Source organism: Eublepharis macularius, chromosome 13, assembly GCF_028583425.1.
Source record: "Eublepharis macularius isolate TG4126 chromosome 13, MPM_Emac_v1.0, whole genome shotgun sequence".
Classification (NCBI taxonomy): domain Eukaryota; kingdom Metazoa; phylum Chordata; class Lepidosauria; order Squamata; family Eublepharidae; genus Eublepharis; species Eublepharis macularius.
The window spans coordinates 69695602-69715376 of NC_072802.1; the positions used below are offsets into that span (position 1 = coordinate 69695602).

Below are 19775 nucleotides of genomic sequence, written 5' to 3' on the forward strand. Positions count from 1 at the left end.
GGGGGGGGGGAACCTCGGCAGGTATGATGTCATTGAGTCTACCCTGCAAAGCAGTCGTTTTCTCTGTCATCCGGTGATCAGTTGTAATTCCAGAACTCCAGGCCCTGCCTGGCGATTGGCACCTTGATTGCAATACTAGCCCCCTTCGACTGTTCTACGGTGGGAATCTTTAAGGTGCTCTAATTGCCTGGAAGCTCTTTTGTCGCAGCAGCTATCCTACATGTACTTACTGCCATCCTACATGTACATGTACTGCTATCCTACATGTACTTACCTGGAAGTTAAGTCCCATTGAACACAGTATGACTTACTTCTGAGTAGACTTCGCTGGGATTGTGCTGCAAGTTTTCCACTTGCTACCTTATGACTGGCTGCTTTTTCTCAATTTTAATTTTAAACCTGTTATCTGCTTGAGACATTTGGAAATTGATCGGCACCGTACCCAGATGCCTCTCTGCTCTGACGGGTCTCCCAAGTCTGTTTTCAGCTTTTTCTTTTCTGGCAGGGCAGTATATTTTACAGCTGGGTTATAGGTAGAGATCAAACAGGTGAAGTTTCTCCTGGCCTCCCCCCCCCCCAAAAAAAGCACTGTATTTGTTGAATCATTGTCCCTCAGTGCCACTTTTAAATATCCAGGAGCCCAGCCAGAAAGTCAACAGATATATGCTGTTTTCCTCAGCATACAGGTATAGGAAAAGGTGCATCTGTTGGTTTTCTGCCTCCTGTGCAGTTATTAAATCCACAAAGACCTTGCAAAAATAAGAGGGGGGAGGGCTTACAGCTAGTCCATCTCTCCACAAATTCATTTTTCATGATGGCCTCTAGCTTGATTGTCTTAAAAAAATGAAACTAGTTCCCGGTGGATAGCTGTGTTGGTCTGCAGCAGAGAAGCTCAAGTAGCACCTTAAAGACCAACTAGATTTCCAGGCTTTGAGCTTCGGAAAGTCAAAGCGCCCTTCCTCAGCTACATACAGAAGTGGCTTCTAAATGTATCTGAAGCTACTTCTGAATAAATCTGAGGACGGGAGCTTTGATCCTCGAAGGCTCAAGCCCTGGGAATCGCGTGGTCTTTGAGGGGCTGCTGGACTGGCTCGCGCTCTGCAAAATGAAAGCAATGCAGGCGCGATCCCGGTCTCCCCGCGGCCGGTTGTTCTGACCGCCCCCTAGAGCCTCTCTAGCCAGAGGCAGGCTAGCCCTGGGCCACTGTCTCGGGCCGCCGCCACCTTCGCGTTCGGCTCTCGAGCGCTGCGGGCACAGCGCGCTGGCCTCGGTCCGAGCGCGCAGGGCCGCTCTTTCGCGCGGAGGCGGGCAGCTCCGGCTTCCTCGGGGGCGGGCCGAGGGGCCGGCCTGGGGCGGCCGGGAAGGGGAGCTTCCGAGCGGGCCGCATCCGGTCCTGGCCCGGCCCCGGGGGAGGCGCTCCGAGAGAGTCGGCCGGAGCGCAGCGGGGAAGCTGTGCCGCGCGGACCGGACGGGCGCCATGGGGTGCTGAGGAGCGGCGGGGCAGCCAGCGGGACGGCGACGCGGCGGAGGCAGCAGCACCAGCAGCAGGCGCCCCCCGACCGGCCGGCTCCGGGCGCCCCTCCGCGCCGCGCCTCCTCTCCTCTGCCGGCTCTGCGCCGCCGCCGCCGCCGCTCATGAGCCTCGACGAGCACTCCATGCAGGCCCTGTCCTGGCGGAAGCTCTACCTCAGCCGGGCCAAGCTGAAAGCCTCCAGCCGCACCTCGGCGCTGCTCTCCGGCTTCGCCATGGTGAGCGACCCCGACCCCGACCCCGACCTGCCGCCTGGCCCGAGAGAGAGCCCCGCTCTAGGCAGCACGTCCGAATGCCGGACGCGGGCCGGCGAGGCGCTCCTTCGGAAGCCCGGCCCGTTAGCCCGCCCCCCCCCCGTCTGCAGCGTAATCCCGGCCTGCCTTACAGGGCTGTTGTGAGAGCGGCAGTGCAGGGATGCGGGCATCGAGGCATGCTTCCAGGCGCCGGAGACGCAGGGGCGGGTTGAGTCATTGCATGCGCGGCAACGGAGATCTGATTCCGCCTAACGCTGTTTCTCAGGGGTGGGCCACGCTGTACCGTGAGCCCGAGCAGGCGCGGGTGGGCTTGGCTCTTAAGGGTGCCGCTTCAAGCAAATGGAAGCCACAGCCCCGAGGGTGACTCCCCCCCGCCCCAAGCTTCAGTGAGGTGATAAAGTTACTGTGTTGTACATCCTCCTGGCTTTCTCTGTTGCATTTTCACAGCAGCCCTGTGAGGTAGGCTAGGTATGAGCTTGCCAAGCTCAGGGTGGGGCCTGAATTTCTCCCAGAATTACAACCGAATTCCAGGGGATAGAGGTCAGTTCCCCTGGAGGAAATGGCAAATTCGGAGGGTAAGCTCTTGGGGGGTCACATTCCTCCTGAGCGCTCTGCTCCCCCCCAAATTCAACCCTCCCCAGGCACTGTCCCTAAATCTCTAGGAATTGCCCAAGCCAACTTCAGTTTGGTGGGGGCACGCTGGGTGTGAGTTCATCCATTCAGGGTGCTGCACTGCCTTTTTCTAGCTCTGCATGTGCCCCACCCATCATAATAACGGGCATTTGGCTGAAAACCGGAATTAACGCTCCGTGGCACTGTTCCTAATTGCTCGATGTACTTGGCCTGCACGATGGGTTGCATCGCATCGCTTTGTGTTGTATGTGCAGTGTGGTGCACAGCTAGAAGGACTTCATAAATGTTAACCAGGCTTATTATTATTGGGCTGGGAATTAATTACTTGATTTATTTCATACATTATTTTGTTTTTCTCCCCAATGGGGACTCAGAAAAGCTCCCTTTGTTCTCCTGTCCTCCATTTCACAACAGCCTGGGGAGATAAGTTAGACTGAGAGAGTGTGACTGGCCCAAGGTCACCCAGCCAGCTTCCATGGCGGGGGTGGGGTGGGGTGCGGGATTTGCAAGTGGATGTCCCAGATCTGATACTCTAACCACTACACCTGCTCTCAGTTGTGCACACGAGCTCGATTCTTGCTGCCTTTGCGGCATGGCTAATCCCTGGCCTTGCAGTGGCCTGTGGTATGTATGAACCTGGGAATGCCCAAATGGATACCTGTCTGAACCGCTCTCTGCCCCCCCTCCCCCGCTGCTGTTGGGCATAGCATGGTGTGAATGAACAAATCATATGAACATTTGGTCTGACTGCACTGGCCTTTTGCTGCATGCTCTTCCCCCTGTTTTATCTTGACTGCATGGGCTGACTGTCTTGGGCTACTCTTTGAAAACCATGACCCGACCCGACCCGCATTTTGGAGAGTTTTCTGTTGGCATTGGAGAAAATGGTCATAGATGGTCAAAGTGACTTCCTAATTAGACACCTCTCCTGCCCTTATATAACTTGCCCCTAGGAAATGACCCATGGGAGAATAAGGCGGTTGAATGGACTGAACTGTTTGACTCAGGTTGGTGGGTCACAGTTTGGAATGCTCCTCTAGATCATAAGCCCATTGAAAATAGAAAGCCAGCACAGTGATTTTTGTCCCCAGTGTACTAGTTTTCTCTTTGCAGGAAGATTTGAGCAAAGGAATATTCAGAGCTACAATTCACCCCTTGCAGCCTGCAGTGGCAGTGTCTGTTCTGCCACTTAATTCTCCTGCATGTGTGAATCAAGCTTTACTAGTTTGTACCAGGCTGGTCATGTGTCAGGTCAGGTCAGGACCCGGCAGAGATGTATGCTGTAAATTGGAAAAGTGGGTCATTGATGTACCACAAAATGACTAGCCGTATCTGCAGGCAGGCTGGTGAAAATTGTCCGTAGAACTTAACTTGCTATGTGACTTTGTACGAAAGTGACATTGCAGCTGGGGCTGCACTTGGAATGTGGGGTGAGCCATCAGCACCCTTTTTGTGCGCAATGTCTGTTCTCTCCCACTGACATCAGCGAAGAGGAAGTGCTCTGAGGATGTGTCTTGCTAGTTTGTTTCTAGATCATCACAAGCTGCTCACAGTGCCAGGATTTTCAAGACCGTTGTCATTGTGTGCAAATTGTCATGTTTGAGGAGTTACTGTTTTTCTGTTCAGGATCTCAGTAGAGAGGGACCAGCCGGACCGGTTCTCTGACCAGCCCACCCAAGTTACTGCTTGGAGCAGCACAGTCGGGAGGGTTCTGATACTGCACAGGGGCTCGGTTCGTTCCCTGTCTTCAGTGGCACAGTGGGGGACTAGCATCCTCTTTGGGCTGGCGCCATCCTGACCAGATCCAAATCAAGCCAGAGGCGATGCAGGCCCAGAAGGGGATGGGTGTATTTGACAAAATGCCTGTCACAAGAACTGCCTCGTCCCGTGTAGACCTGCAGAGGTCTCTCTCGATATGCATCTGCTCTCTGAGGTGTGGCAGAAGTCTGCAAGAAAGACAGCCTGTTTGTTGGCAAGGGGGGGTGTTATACTAAAGGATGTCTGAGTAGCCCCCTCTTCCCCAGCGTTCTGCAAACAGGGCTCCGGAAGAAGGCACTGGGACCTGCACCTGGCAACAGTTGCTGTATTTGCCCGTTGATGCTTTTGTGATTTTTCGAGCTACGTTATTGCACGTTTTGTAGCATGTGCTGTTTTCAGCTTTCATTGTACGCTACCCAGGAGATATCGTACAGGGTGGATGCGCACAACAGAGGTATTTTTGATAAAGAGTTTTGTTTTCAGTTACCAGTTCCTTAAGAGGTCATGATTTTTTTGCTTAGAGCTGGTCTGTATATAGCAAAGATAAGCTGGCTGTTCCTTTGCAGCTTGTGGCAGGAACAGACCGTCAGCGGTAGAGGCGGTTCTGGCAGAAATCGTGAGTGGTGCTCGTTCCTCCTTTTGCCGTAAGTCTGCATTGTATAAAATGAGTGGCTTAGAGCAGTGGTTTTCAGCCGTGGTATGTGTAAAAGCAGTGGGTTGTGGAAGTAGGCTAGGCACTGTGTAATGCACCTTGAGTCCCAGTGAGAAAGGTGGACTACATACATACATACATACATACATACATACATACATACATACATACATACATACATACATACATACATACATACATACATACATAAAATAGGTGGGACACAGGGTTTTCATAACAGTTACTAAGAGTTCAATCTCCCTCAGTCCCTTTTAGCTAGTCATAGTGACTATAATTTATTCCCAATAATACTTAACTACAATTCTTATGTCATTTAAAACTCACCATAAAAAATATAATAACAGAATGCCTGTAAACGTATAAATGTCCTTCTCAGAGAAAGTGGGTGTTTTGTTTCTCTCATGGTGGGACTTAGGTTCTTTGATCATGATCCACGGGATGTAAGACCCACAGCCCCCTGGCTTAGATAACTTGGTTTGCTGCAATCCATCCAGTGGAAGTCTTCCATTGAGACACTACAGAATCCTCTTGGATAGTGGAGCTGCACTCGGGGTCCTGAGCTACTCAGGAGAAAGGCAGGAGTAGAAATACTTTAAATACATAAAATATTTTTTTAATTTATTAAGAATACTTATTAGCTAACTTTTCCACTGAGAGGCTCTCGAGGTGGCTTACAATATGAAATAACAGCTTTCAATGACTATTAATTCGTTTATTCGATATTTAGCCCATCCTCCCTGCAAGCACAGGCTCAGGGCGGATTACAACATAGTTAAAATAATACGGAATAAAAATATAATACAAATTCAAATATAAATCTAAAAATCAGTAATAATATAGATACGAAAGAGTACTAAACATTGCTAAAACATTTGATGGCGTCTGCTACAGAATCTACTTGTGGTAGCTATAGATGGACTATACAGTACAGTGAAGTGGGTGAGAATCCTGTTTCAGTGGGAGATTTGCATGAAGGGACCAGGTTGATGCTTTTTGGGTGCAGAACGTCCATCTTCAACTGGGGCAACTGGGATCTGCCAGTGGGTTGTGGTGCGGCATCGCCAACTTTTCTGGCTGAGATGTTTGAAGGAGAGAACTGGCAAAATGACATCTGCAGCCAGTGGGTTAAGCATGGCTCCGGTGTTGTAGATCAGGGGCTGGAGGTGGCTGGTGGATCTGGAAAGATACTTCCAATAGTCTGCTTGTGTAGAGCGCAGCATGCTTCACAGACATCATCTCTGGGATCCTTACAGTGCCAGCAGGGCAGTGTTGTCGGCCTTCTCTTTGCCAATGGGATGTGGAGGGGGAAGGCTTGGCCTCGGGGTCAACCAGTCACAGCTCAGGGCTGAAGTGTTTTCCCCACACTGCTTTAACTGCGGGTTGCATTCTCGTTCAGGTCTCATTTAGGGTTTGTATCAGTGTCTGTGGTCTCACCAGAGGTTCAGACTCCCTGGGAAGGATTCCAGAAGGGGTAGCCTTGTGGCAGCTTTCCTCTGCTTGTCTCCAGAGGCTGGGATCGGATTGTCCCCCGGCATCTTGCATGTGGTTAGGACACAAAACAGAGAAAACCAGGACCAATTGCTCCTGCAAGGATCTCTGGAACATGATGGTTACAGCAGAAACTGGGCCTGGTGGCATTCCGGCTGGGTTGGCCATGCAATCAGAGTTCTATGCAAAGTCAAGATTTGGGGCTACGCTTTGTGGCAGAGGGGGTTGATATTGTGGTCTTACAGCAGTTCTTTGCAACTGAATTTTCCTGTGTGGTAAAGGTAAAGCAGTTGTGAATCATTAACAGTGCAATATCCACAATGTGTGGGTGCAGTCTGTCTCTTGTTCGGATCCAGGCATGACTCCAGAGGGTAACAGACACTCCTCTAAAAGAGTTTCCTCTTTGGCTCTCCCCACCGGCTCTGTCATTGTATGTTAGAGGCCTAAGCGTGCAGTATAATGTTCTTTGCCTCCATTTTATCAAGCAAGTACTTAAAATGCGTACATCAAAAGCCTTGCTCCCCTGTTAATGGTCTTCGCCACCCTTTCACTTAAACTGTTCTCACTCCTGGCCCTTGCCCTCGTCTGCAGTTTAGAGGGGATAATTCTAGCCTGCCTCACAGGGCTGTCATAAGGCCGACTGAGATACTGAGTTGGAATTTAATCTGCTCGGAAAGGTGTAGCAGGCTCACGGCCCTGGTGGATTGACTGAAGGCTGTTATGCTCGAATTCTTACTGACAGCTGTTCATCTCTCTCCTCTTTGTAAGTGGTCTAAAAAAAAGAAAAGAAATCTTGCAGTTTCTTAAATGTTTTGTTCTTTGGTCTCAGGCTACGAGGCTCTTTCCCTGAGAACCAAAGAAGACAAGATGTTCAAAACATCAGTACCGATCTGGGCTACTTTTGGTCACCCCAAAGTTAGTTCTTCAGTGGCTAAAAACAGGTTGCAGGGAGGAAGCAGACATCTGTTTGATTGATGGGCGGCTGTGCTGCTCGAGTCGATGGAGCAGCACGTGATGCCCCCAGAGCAACGCATTTGGATTGCACAGCTGTGCAGCCGCTTAGGGGAAGAGGGATCTCAAGCAAAAGTATTCAAGCTGATCCGATGGACTTTCTCCCTAGATGTTTGTAGCCAGATCCAGACCTTGAGACAAGTCCTGTGGAAGGGGGAGGACCTTCCAGGGTTTGCCTGACTTGGTGTCCTGTTTGGTCCTTCCGTTTCTCTTGTTGTACGCGCCACATGCGACTGGACTTGCAGACCTGAGGGCTTTCTGAAAGCTACAATTACAAAGTCCCAGAAGCTGTATAATGTCCGGAGGAGTGAGAGCAGGAGAAAAGCCCTGCTGGCTCACAGCTGCCTCCCGTTTCCTGCAGTGGCCAGCCAGATGCCCCAAGGGGCTCGCAAGCAGGAAGGAGAAGTCGAGGCCGCCCCCTGTGGCTGCCCCTCTGCAACTGGTGTTTGGAAGGCCCACAGGTTCACTTCTGTTGTGTGAAGAAGTGCTTCCTTCCGTCTGGCCTGACTCAGCTGCCCACTGACTTTGTGGAGTGCCCTTGAAATCTCGTATTTGCAGAGAAGGAGAGAATCGTGTCTTTTCTGCCTGCTTTCCCTTCGCCATGCAAGGTTATAGCTGTGAAAGCTGAGAAGTGGCCAGTGCTTCAGTCTTAGTGGGCAGTCTTTCGAACAACAGTGGATGAAAGGCCCCAGCCACGCCTGGTGCCCAGTGGGCACCGTTTTGCTGTTGAACAACTTGATCGCTCAGTTCTGAAGTTACGCTTAACGTCTCATGATCACAGGGTTGTTTCAGATAGTCTTTTAAGGATGGGTTGGGAAATGCCTGGAGATTTGGGGGTAGACCCTGGTGAAGAGATGGAGCTTAGCTGGGCTGGGATTACGGCATAGAGTCCACCCTGCAAAGTTGCCCTTTTCTCCAGAGGAACCCATCACTGGAGGTCAGCTGTAATTCCGCGAGAACCCCAGGCCCTACCAGGAGATTGTCAAGCTTTCTTTTAACTGATAAAATAAACCAGTCACTCAAATTTGCTAAGAAAACCTCAGCATACCTGCCTGTTTGAAATGCTGAAGGAGGTGTGACGGAAGGAAGCCCTTGCCCATACAAGAAAAGCCTCCCCGCCCCGTTTCCTGTGTTGACAACAACACAGCCGGTACTAGGGCAGTGACAGCTCTTCCCCTCTGGCTCACCGGTGAAGGGCTGGCCTCGCTAATTAAATCGGCTGAAGCTTTCACAGACCGGCTAATTAAATCTTTTGAAGCCGGGCAGTCTTGCTCTCCGTTCAAGCCCAATCTGGGCCCCAGTTCATCGCGGAGCACTTTCTGCTGCAGGCAGAAAGCAGTTTGGCGGCTGTTCGGACTGTCAAGTGACCCAACTTTTGGCAATTAATCCTCCTCTGGTTTTTTTCTGAAACAGGGTATCCATTCCCATGCTGGTCTCTGTGAAGCTGGCCGAGGCCAGAGGAAATGCCGGAAGCCTCTCCTTTATCGGCTGGCCTGCCTGCATCCACTTGGGGAGGTTCAGTTTCCTCAGCTCTTTTGGCCAGCCGCCAGCCCTTGTTCTTACTGCGAGACTCTTTGGGTCTCCTGGGGCTTGTTTTCAGCCACAGCACCATAACTGACCTGTGTCCAGCAAAATGACCCTAGCTTTGGTCCACGGCCTAAGTGAGTGCCTCTTTGCAGGAGTTTCCAACATTTGCTGTGGTCTCCCCCCACCCCCAAGTGGGAGCTGTTCGTCAGGAGGCCGCATGGTGCCAATCGGAGAGTGGGATTGTAGAATCCAGCATCGTTCTTCAGGGAAGTGAGCTAGATTCCTTGCCAGCTGTTGGCCGAAGCTCCTTTCTCCCTCCTTCAGGGGGAAAGTTGTTTGCTATTTTGTAACCTTGACTATTCGTTAATTCAGTTTGGAACAGAGGCAGAGGGCTTGTTAGCATGAAAGATGTGAGCAATGGCTCCCCCCTCCTTCTCTCGACCAGCCGTCAGGTGGCTCAGAGGTCAGATCCGTTGGACCGAGCAGCAGCTGGCTGGTTCTGCCGAAGAGTCTCTGTTTGACATTGGGTGGGTTGCTCTGTACCTTGAATAAAAATCAGATTTCTACTCCAAGAAAGCAGAATTCTGAAACTGTATAAAAGAAATGTGTATCCTTTATCCTCCTGCTCCTAGTTAGGAGGAGGCCTGAAGTATTGAAGCTTTTTACTGCTGGAAATCCTGCTCAGTCTCTCTCCTGTTCCAGCTTCTGAGTTCTCACCAGGAGTTGTTCACAGATTTTCATCTGAGGCTTTAGGAATGGGAGAGTGTTGGTTTTTTTCCCCCTTTCCTTTTTAAATTGAAAGCCAAGATTCCTGGTGCACTGAACTCCATTCCTGATATACATTTCTGCACTTGCATAGTACACTTGCGGAATGCACACCACTCAGCCAAGCAGGTTAATGTGCTGGGTGGGTGTCAGCAGTTCACTTAAGGAAATAGCCTTCTTCACTTTCTGTACCTTGAGAGATGGTCCTTCCATTGAAGGGGGGGGGGGTTTGCTTATCAGTCCTAGAACCATAGGAGAAAGAAATTGCTGCTGAGCCGCTTCTGGTGAGGAGTTTTAATTTTTCAGCCACCTTGTACAAATTGCCTTTTTCTTCTCCATTCTAATGAAAGGCAGTAATTTCCAAACAGTGGCGCCTTGTAGAGCACTGCTGTGTCTCAGGAGAACAGCTGATGTGCCATGAGGAAGAAGGGTAGATATCTCTAATTAAGAAACTGAATTAATTCCAGTCCCCTCCCACTGAGTGAGCTGGCCATTGTGTCTCTGTGTGGAGTCACTGTTCGGCCCTCATCCCCTCCTTCCAAGCAAGCTGCGCTAGGGGGGAGGGAGGCTAATTTCGTGCCATCCGTCACTTCCTCCCCTGTGGCCAAGGAGATTCAGTTACTCCTGATGCAGAGACACAACAGAAGAACTCCTCCTTTGGAGGAGGCAGCCTGTTACAGCTGTGCTAGCTTGCCACCTTCCAGCTAAGGGTGTGGACTCCTCTGAAAATGGACAGTTCTTATTTTTATGCACTTCATTTCTCTTTTATAGATTAACATATTAATATACCACTTCTCCATTCAATACAGCATAACAGCTAGTGTTGCCAGGTCGCCCAAGCCTCCTGGCAGGAGGTGGGAGATCTGGTACTCACAATATGGTGTCCCCTCATGCATGCGTGCGCTCCCACCCTGCGCAATGACATCACTTCAGTGATGTAATCACACAGGGCAGGAGCTGCCACTGGGAGTGCTCCCATGCTCTGCAGGGGGCTGAATCAGGGCCAGATCGAGCTGCTGCAGAGCATGGGGAGCGCTAATGCACTCCGCAGTGGCCCGATTCGGCCCAAATTCAGCCTGATTCTGGGTGAATCAGGCTGCAGCGGTGTGTGGGAGCGCGCCATGCCAGCTGGGGGCGCAGCCAGGCAGGGTCATCCACCCCTGCCAGCCAGGTAAGCGGGGGTAGAGGAGGGAGGGAGGAGGGAGCAGGGGATCCCTCAGCAGGGGACTGGCAACCCTGATAATAGTGTTGGACAATCCCAGTACTCGTGGAAGAATGAGACCTTGAGATAATAAACAGTATTTAAGACACATAATTCCTAAAATATTAACTTTTTGGAAATGGCAGTGTCCAAGAACTTATTCCTTGGTTGCCTGGCCAAATAAAATAATGTTCAAAATCTACAAAATCAGGATGATTCTAACAACATGGACCATATAGGGAAAAGCCTTCCACAACCAGGGTGCCACTGTCGAAAAGACCCTGTTCCTTCTGAAAGCCATCTTTGCCTCTGTCTCAGAAGGCCACCAGGGCATGGCGTGGCCTCCCTTGAAAATCTCAGTGCCCAGGGAAAGGTTAATGAGAGCACCTCCTCTCTTTAGGTAATTTCTCCCAGGCTTTAAAATCCAGACTAGCATTCTTAATGTAGCCCAGGAACCAATTTTCAGCCTCTTGGTATTGGCCTCCTTTTAAATCAGAGGCAAGCAGTTGGCACCAGTTGGCAACAGAACCATTGAAGCTTCCTGTCTGCGCCCTCCATTTTTAATTAAAAGAGTCTTTGTAGTAAAGGCATGTAAAGCTGTTCGCTCAGCACCACCCACCCTCAGCCTGGGAGCCCTGACAGTTTCTGGAGGGGAAGAACGAGATTCCCAAAAACACAGACGGTCCTCCTTGGAACTCCAAATATTCTGCCTTTCCTCTCAAACAAGCGCTTAGCTTGCTGGAAACGGGTGTGCAGAAAACTTTTCTGAATGTAGTACAGTGGGTACGAAGGAATTCAGACCTCTTGATTTGAGTATTTTGGGGAGTGGCTGGGGGAAGGATAAAGTATAGGCCTCTCAAAGCTTGCTTATGCCACCTTTGTGTTTGGATGCAAATACTTCCATACAAGAGAAGGGGCAGTACCGCATAGCTTTTTCTAAGTGAAAGTTTGTCAGCCATCTGGAAAACGTATTGAGCGAGTAGCTAGATGGATTGTGCAGATTTTCACAACTGATCTTGCTGGTCATGGAGCGAAGCCCATCCCTCAGTCTGGAGGTCTGGTTCAGTCAGCTGAGATTTCAGCCGGCGTTGCCTGTTTGCTTCCAGGCCTATCCTTGCGGCCCCAAGGGCTAGAAATGTGGTTGATGTTTGTGTTCTTTTAATGAAGCAGAGCCTATTGGGAAGACTGCCCCACCCTATCCAATCACGCCTGCTATTGGCATTTGCCGGTTGTTGTCATTCGGCATCCACTCTCCGAGATATAAGGACAGATGGACTCACGTTCTAGCTGTATCTGAAAAAGTGAGCCGCGACTCATGGAAGTTCATCCCCTACCACAAATTTTGTTAGCCTTATAGGTGCCCCTAGACTCTTGCTCTTTTCTTCTGCCGCCAGTGCCACACATTGTGGGATCACTGCGCTCCAACTGGATTGCAACTTATATAGAACCTTGATATAAATAAGTAGCAGCTGTTGAGAAGATACGCTTGCTCAGGGCTTTTTTTCTGGGGAAAGAGGTGGTGGAACTCAGTGGGTTGCCCTCGGAGAAAATGGTCACATGGCTGGTGGCCCCGCCCCCTGATCTCCAGACAGAGGGGAGTTTAGATTGCCCTCTGCACCGCTGCACGGAGGGCAATCTCAACTCCCCTCTGTCTGGAGATCAGGGGGCGGGGCCACCAGCCATGTGACCATTTTCAAGAGGTTCCGGAACTCCGTTCCCCCTGAAAAAAAGCCCTGCGCTCGCTCCATCTTGGAATATAAGTAGAGCCCTGCTGGGCCAGGTCAAAATCCTTCTAGTCCAGTACCCTGTTTCCACCCAGGTTCAGCCTGCATCTCTCTGGGTACTCCTAAGCAAAGCTTAGAGGCAGCAGCCCTGCTTCTTTATTTCTTTATCCCCAGCTTGCTGCCTCTGAGCATGGAGGTTCCATTTTGCTTTCGCTGCTCTTAACCATCCTGTCCTCTGTGATCCTCCCCCTTTCCCCTTTCCAGGTGGCTATGGTGGAAGTCCAGTTGGATGCTGAACATGACTACCCGCAAGGGCTGCTGATCGCTTTCAGCGCCTGCACGACGGTGCTGGTGGCCGTCCACCTCTTCGCCCTCATGGTCAGCACTTGCATCCTCCCCAACATCGAGGCTGTCAGCAATGTGCACAACCTGAACTCGGTCAAGGAGTCCCCCCACGAGCGCATGCACCGGCACATTGAGCTGGCCTGGGCTTTCTCCACCGTCATCGGGACTCTGCTCTTCTTGGCAGAGGTGGTCCTGCTCTGCTGGGTGAAGTTCTTGCCGCTGAAGAAGAAGTCCACCGGCAAGGCCACCGAGGCCGGCAATTCCAGCATCACCCCCGGGGAGGCGGCGGCTATTGTCTCCACCTCTATCATGGTCCCCTTTGGGTTGGTCTTCATTGTGTTCGCGGTCCACTTCTACAGGTCCCTGGTGAGCCACAAGACGGACCGGCAGTTCCAGGAACTGAACGAACTCGCGGAATTTGCCCGGCTCCAAGATCAGCTGGACCACAGAGGCGATGCCCTCCCGCCTCCCGGCAGCCATTTCGCATAAACAGCAATGTATTTTTAAAGCAAATGTTTGTATCTTATTCTCTTGACTTGCCTGTGCATGAACTTGGTTAGACTTTGATGATTTGTTTGGAAAGAGAATGTAGGAATACTGTCTTTTTTAACCCTTTAGTGCTTTAAAAAAAAAGAATATAATGCTTTGTTCTTGTAACGTCTGGAGGACTAACGCCTGGAGGCACAGATTTTGGGAGAGGGAGCTGCTTTGAAGCACGTATGCCCTCTTTCCTCCTCTTCCTCTTTTCCTTGTTTTATTTCAGATGTCAAATAGTGATTCTAAGGAGGGGGATTGCAATTGGAGGGAGAGAAGGAGGAGATTACTAGAGGCTCGTAGAAAATCATTATGATTTGTTCTTGCGTTAAATAACTGGCATTGGCTAGAACGTGTTCTTGCGCATCTGGTTCATGTGGCACAACCTGGTGCGATCTCACGTAAGTGGATGCACAACGTATGGTTTTTGGCACCAGTTGCAAGCTGAGTACTAACTACTCCAGTAGACAGGAATGGATGACAGAGGTCTACGGCATGTACCACAGGATGCAGAACAGCTGCAAAGTGTGGAATTGGCCACAGATTCCAGCATCAGAAGAATCTCTGCTTTTTAAAAAGGCATGTTCCTAGTCCTTATGGTTATATAGAGAAGCTTGGACAGATGTGGGCAGCGGCTGGCAATGTTTCAGAGGACTGAGGAATAGATGGATAAGATTTCCGATGGTTAGAGCCCTCGATTCACCACCTTGATCCTTCCTCCAACTAGCATAACGTGTCATGGAAGCTGTGTAAAGTCAAGTAAATTGGCTTAATTTGTAGATGGGTTGTCTGTCTGGTTTGTTCAGTGTCAAGAACTGGGTTGTCCTGGTGAATCGATTGTAAAGGTTCGCAAGTGAAGGTTCATACTACGCTGAGCCACATACCATTCATTTCTTTGCCTCTGCTCTTCCTCTTTCTCCTACCACTTGCATGTCCTGGAAGATTATGGGATGGTGGTGATGATTGTGCTGCATTGGGGCTGAGGTTGGGGAGTACGTCCATGAGAGTAAGGATAGGTCCCGAGCCTTACGTGATGACATATGGAAGTTTCTTCCTTCCAGCAGCCTTGTCCAGGCCTTGTCGCTTGATCCCTTTTAGTTTGACTTCACTTCTCTGACGTCTGCACTACAACTGCAGAACCAGTTCACCAGTCATGCCTTCTCGCAAAGGACTCTGCAATCTTTAAGTATGCTAAAATCCAGATCCCAGCAAGAACTATGCACTTTTTTTCACAGTGCTTTGTTTCGGAGCTTTGACGGCTTAAAAAGGAAAGGGCTTGGAGGCTGGTTTCATTTTTGAGACATATATATTCGTTCCCCAGGTCTTTTGGGTGCCTCAGACACCCCTCAGCTGTAGAACTGAGGCCCTGCTTTGGAAGAATCCTCATAGTATAGCAAAGGAGCCTTATGGTAAGGGCCTGGGATGTGGTGCTGGAGCAAGCCTCTACTTTGCATGCACAAGATCCCAGGTTCTATTCCCAGCCTCTCCAGTTTAAGGATTCTTGGGTAGGAAGTGTAGGGAATGATCCGTTAGCTGGAGCAGACAGTACCAGTGGTCTCTGGAAGATGGTTTCTTATGTCCAAACAGTTGTTTTGGAGACCAGCTGCATTGTGTGTACAAACATAGGAAACTGCCTTACACTGAATCAAACCCTTGGTCCATCAAGGTCCATCTTGTCCACTCAGACTGGTGGTGGCTCTGCAGGGTTTCAGGCGGAGCTCCTTCTGTCACCTCCTACCTGATCCTTCTGACTGCAGACGCCGGGGATTGAACCTTGGGCCTTCCGGATGCCAAGCAGGCGCTCTACCGCTGAGCCACAGCTCCTGCCCGAAGTCCAGTTTCAAGCACCGGTTAAAGGACTCCCAAGTGGCAGACTAGGAGGATCCCTAGAGAGCCATGGCTGGTGCAGGCCGGACCACAGATGTCAAAGTTTCATGCTCTTGTTACGCTGTGCTTGTTGTCGAGAGACGGATGTGCTGGTGAGTTTGCCCTAGTGGTTTACCACTAATGCTGTCGCTGGAACTACTGCTGGATGTTGCCCCTGTTGGGTCTGATTTGTTTGCACTTTGAAGCAGTAGTTTGGAATCAAATTATTGCTGGAGTAGTTTACTGCTGTTAAGTCTGGAATACTTGAACCAAACTATAGGTGGCATAGAATATAATTATTTATGTCTTCCAAGTCATGTGTAGCTGGTCATCGCTCCAAATGGTAATAAGTGCTGTTCTCTGGATGTGTGAGAAGGTTGTTGCTTGGCTTCCCCCACCCTCCGGCCTCCCAACCACCTTGTGTTTTTTTAAAAAAGAAATTACCAGTTTTGTAGCCATCTTTAATAGGGAGCCACCAAGGGTCTCCCATCCGAGTTTCTGACCAGTTTCACCCTTGCTGAGTATTTGCAAGGCTGCCACCAGGTGCTGCTAAATTCACATTTTAATTTTTCCCAAGTAAGAAACATAAAAAATAAAACAATGTAAGAACACCATTCTGAGGCCAATGAATAAGTTAAAAGGGGGCAGCTAAATAACAGTGTGGTGGTGGTAGGATAGTCTTTTGGAAAGCCTTTTAAATTAAGTTCTTGCTCTGGTTTTAAAATCGGGTAATCTTTTTACTGCTTTTAGAATACATTTGGGGCCTTATTGTTCAGTTTATATTTGTATTTTGTGAGCTGCTTTGAGAAAGGCAGCATACAAATGGACTAATATGAATAGCCAATACAGACTGCGCAACTTTAAAAAGATCCCCTTGAAGTTCTGTACCAGCGCCTTCAGTTTTGCTTGAAAAACTTGTATATTAGAAAATAAATCTTGAATAAGATGAACCAAGGCTGAATCTACATACCCCAGCATAGCACTAAACTGCCGGAATGATAGAGTGATTCCGCACACGTTGGATAATGCACTTCCAATCCTCTTTATAGATCATTTGGAACGGACTTTTTCATGTGCTGAACAAAAAATCCACCTCAAACGATTGATAAAGTGCATTGAAAGTGCATTATCCAACGTGTGCGGAATCAGCCATAGTGTCTTCCTGGCACAATTTCTGACATCATTCCACCATGTGGCGCAATGACATCAGAAATCGCGCTAGGAAGAAGACGCTGTCATTCCAGCAGTTTAGCGCTATGCCGGGACGTGTAGATTCAGCCCAGCTGTTTTTGTGGCAGTACTCCCTAGTATTGAGTACTGGGACTTTGGAGGAGTGGGGGCTTTCCTAAGTCCCCAAGGGGGAATTGGTGGAAATCAATGCAGCATGTTTTTAAGCAAAAAAAGCACTGAGAAGAATCACTGTAACTGTTCCTGCCAAAGCAACCATTATTTAATATATTCTTTTTATAGCTCTTAAAAATCTGTTTGGGGGTGTACATATTATGAAAAAGTCCGATGTGACCTAGTTGGGTCTGGGTTTAAATCCTCCCTCAACTAGCTGTCTTCTTGTTTTAGAGAAGATCCCTTTTTCTCTACTCGCTCATAAGTTATACTTGGAACTGTAGAGAAAATTTCTCTTGGGACATTGAAAGACCGGCGCTCACCACATTGAAGACTTTTTGTGCGGACACGGTCATAAAAGTTACAAATGCGTGAGGCCTTTTTTGTCACTTAATAGTAGTTTTTTGTTTTTTAGTTGCTTCATTTCAGAGGTTAACTACTTTAGTGTCAAACACTGTTTTGCTTTTCAGAGTTCTTTTTTCTGGGACTCAGTATTGGAGGCTGGTTTGTGAAAGATTCTGGGGTGCAATTGAAGTATGTTTCGGAGTGCATGCGTTGTAACAAGGAATTGTGCTTTCAGAGGATGTACTTCTTTCCTCCATAGAATGAAAACAGATGGTTTAGATCTCCCCATCCATAAACTACCGTGCATTCCTCAGTATTCCTGGCGATGTTCTGGAAGTCTGCAATACTAACCACCATCCGTAGAGCACTTTCAGCACTCAAAGCATACATGATCTTGATCGATTCCTTACAAAACAGTCCTATAAAGTAGGTCAGTATTGTGTTGCGAATGTGGGCGGAGAGAGGCTTCCTTAACACTGCCTGACAGAGCTGAGATTTGAGCGGAGAATTCTGTGGATCACAGTTCTTTCTCTCGGCACCCGTGTCTCACCAGCTCAAAACTTTCCCCCATAAGTCCCCAGCTTTCATTGTGGCACACATGCTTTTGAAAATGCAACGGCTGCGTTTTAAAAGGAGGTAGAAGAGAGGCCAAAATGACATATGCCATTGCTTTGCTAGTATCTAGGGCTGACAAAATACTTGAAATTGCAAGCGTTCCAAATCCACTCTGCGGGGGATGCTTTTTCAAGTTCTGAGGTGGGCACAGGCAGAAGATTGAGGTTGGAAGGGAAAGGAGGAGCGCACGTAATGCTATCGCTCTTCTCATCTCCTGTTACTCATCACCTACGTCCTGCGTCTGCTTGCCTTTCAGACTTTTCGCCAGGTTTCATAGGTAGCCAATGGGGACAGTCTTCCTTGGTGTACTATGCCATCACATGGCCGTGCTCCACCCCAGAGTGGAACTACTTCTGGCCTTAACATAGTTCTAACTATGGTGTCTTTTGGGGTTGGAGGGGCTGTAATGTGGGCACCGTGGCATTACATTAGGACAAATTCCCATGGGGAAGCCACGTTCGTCTGTTGCAGTGAAAATAGCAGAGTTCTTATGGCAGAAATATATTGTGGCAGAAGGTTTTTGAGCTAGAACCCGCTTCGTCTCATGACCACTTTGGCTTTTAAGGTGCGTCGAAACTCTCTGTAGGAGAGGCCAGTTGGGTTTGGAGAGCTGCTCCTCTGTGGATTGAAAGTGTCAAGAGATTTCCCATGGCTGGAGAGGAGCTGGAACGCTGTCTCTTTCATTCTTAGCTATTTCTGCCCACCAGGAGTGTATTTTATAGACCTTTGAGACTATATTGCTCTCCAGGCTTGAGTAAGTTGAAACGAGCCCCTGAGCCATTACGTGTGCTTCACCCACCTCTGTTCCCGCCTTTGGATTCAGAAGCTACGGCATTGTCCAGGGACATGAGTTTGCTGCAAGCACGTGTGACCACACAACAGGGTGATGCTAAAATTGCTTCTAGAAAGCCATCCATACACCCTTTGCAGAATAACACAAGCAAATAAATTTTAAAAAAGCAGGCCTGGACTCAGGGAGCTGACAGTATAAATTTCAACATGGGTGGCAAGAGAGGAGAGAGAGAGAGAGAGAGAGAGGTGATGTCTTTTTATTAAAATATTTTAAATACTCATATTGGGACATGAATCTGCAGCCTTTTGTAATGCCTCCAGAAGCGATGCTGTAGACAGACAAGGAATACATCTGAATAATCCAGGCATATTAAAAGGTAAATCAAGTTCCCCTTTTTGTGATAGAATTATTTTAATGATGACTTGTTTATAAATGTAACTATTAGCTGCAGGGTGTGAGTAACCGGGGTGCGTGTGTCATTTTTTACGTGTGCAGAATTCGACAAGGCCAATGGCATGCCAAAGAAGAATTTTGTTTATCCCTGGGGGTTTTTTCGCAAGTGCAATGGGATTTTATCAGTATCTTTCCTCCTCTCCCCAGAATATTTATTTCTGCTGTATCTCGGGATGGATTAACTGTAGAAAACTGTCGTAAATAAACAGATGCAGTTCTGTATGCACGCTACAAGGTCTGGGTTGGGTTTTTTAAAATCACACAGAATTTGTACCTTCTCTTGTTTGAAAATAATTGCTAAGACGACTAAAATGAAACTAGAAAATTAAAATTATTTTTCCAGTTTAATTGGTGTTGAATTTTGTCTCTTTTTCTGCCCAAGATGGCATCAGTTTCTTTCTCCTGTCCCACCACCTTTTGGCAGTTAGTTGAGTACTTTTGTAGATCAATAACGGAGGGAAATCAGACAGGGTGTTTTTGAGTCACATCAGTTTAAAATGAAAAGGTGGGAGACTCTTTCTGTAGGAGAGGCCTCAAGGAACTTACAATTGGCAGTGCAACGAAAAATGCATGCAACAAAGTTAAGTTACAGCTTACTGATTTATTTGCTTCCTCTTTATCCCTCTTTTCTTCCCAATGGGGACCCCAAGTGGTTTGCAGCATTCCTTTCTTCTCCATTTTCTCCTCTCCATGGCACAGAGTGGTAAGCTGCAGTACTGCAGCCCAAGCTCTGCTCATGACCTGAGTTCAATCCTGGCAGAAGCCAGGTTCAGGTAGCCGGCTCAAGGTTGACTCAGCCTTCCATCCTTCCGAGGTCGGTAAAATGAGCACCCAGTTTCCTGGGGGTAAAGTGTAGATGACTGGGGAAGGCAATGGCAAACCACCCTGTAACAAAAAGTCTGCCAAGAAAATGTCGTGA

The 19775-nt window shown here is 48.8% G+C and overlaps 1 protein-coding gene across 1 annotated transcript; it reads left to right on the forward strand.

The window, feature by feature from the left end:
• Positions 1–1555: 1555 nt before the first annotated feature.
• ORAI1 (ORAI calcium release-activated calcium modulator 1) lies at positions 1556–15715 on the forward strand. Its single transcript, XM_054996811.1, has 2 exons — positions 1556–1748; positions 12829–15715. Exons 1-2 carry the CDS (start codon positions 1635–1637, stop codon positions 13396–13398), a joined length of 684 nt encoding a protein of 227 aa, XP_054852786.1. The 5' UTR covers positions 1556–1634; the 3' UTR covers positions 13399–15715.
• The last annotated feature ends 4060 nt before the right edge of the window (positions 15716–19775 follow it).

Coding starts and splice junctions, on each gene's coding strand:
- ORAI1 (XM_054996811.1), top strand. CDS start 1,635: ATGAGCCTCGACGAGCACTCCATGCAGGCCCTGTCCTGGCGGAAGCTC. Junction 1,749..12,828: donor TGCTCTCCGGCTTCGCCATG/GTGAGCGACCCC, acceptor TCCCCTTTCCAG/GTGGCTATGGTGGAAGTCCA.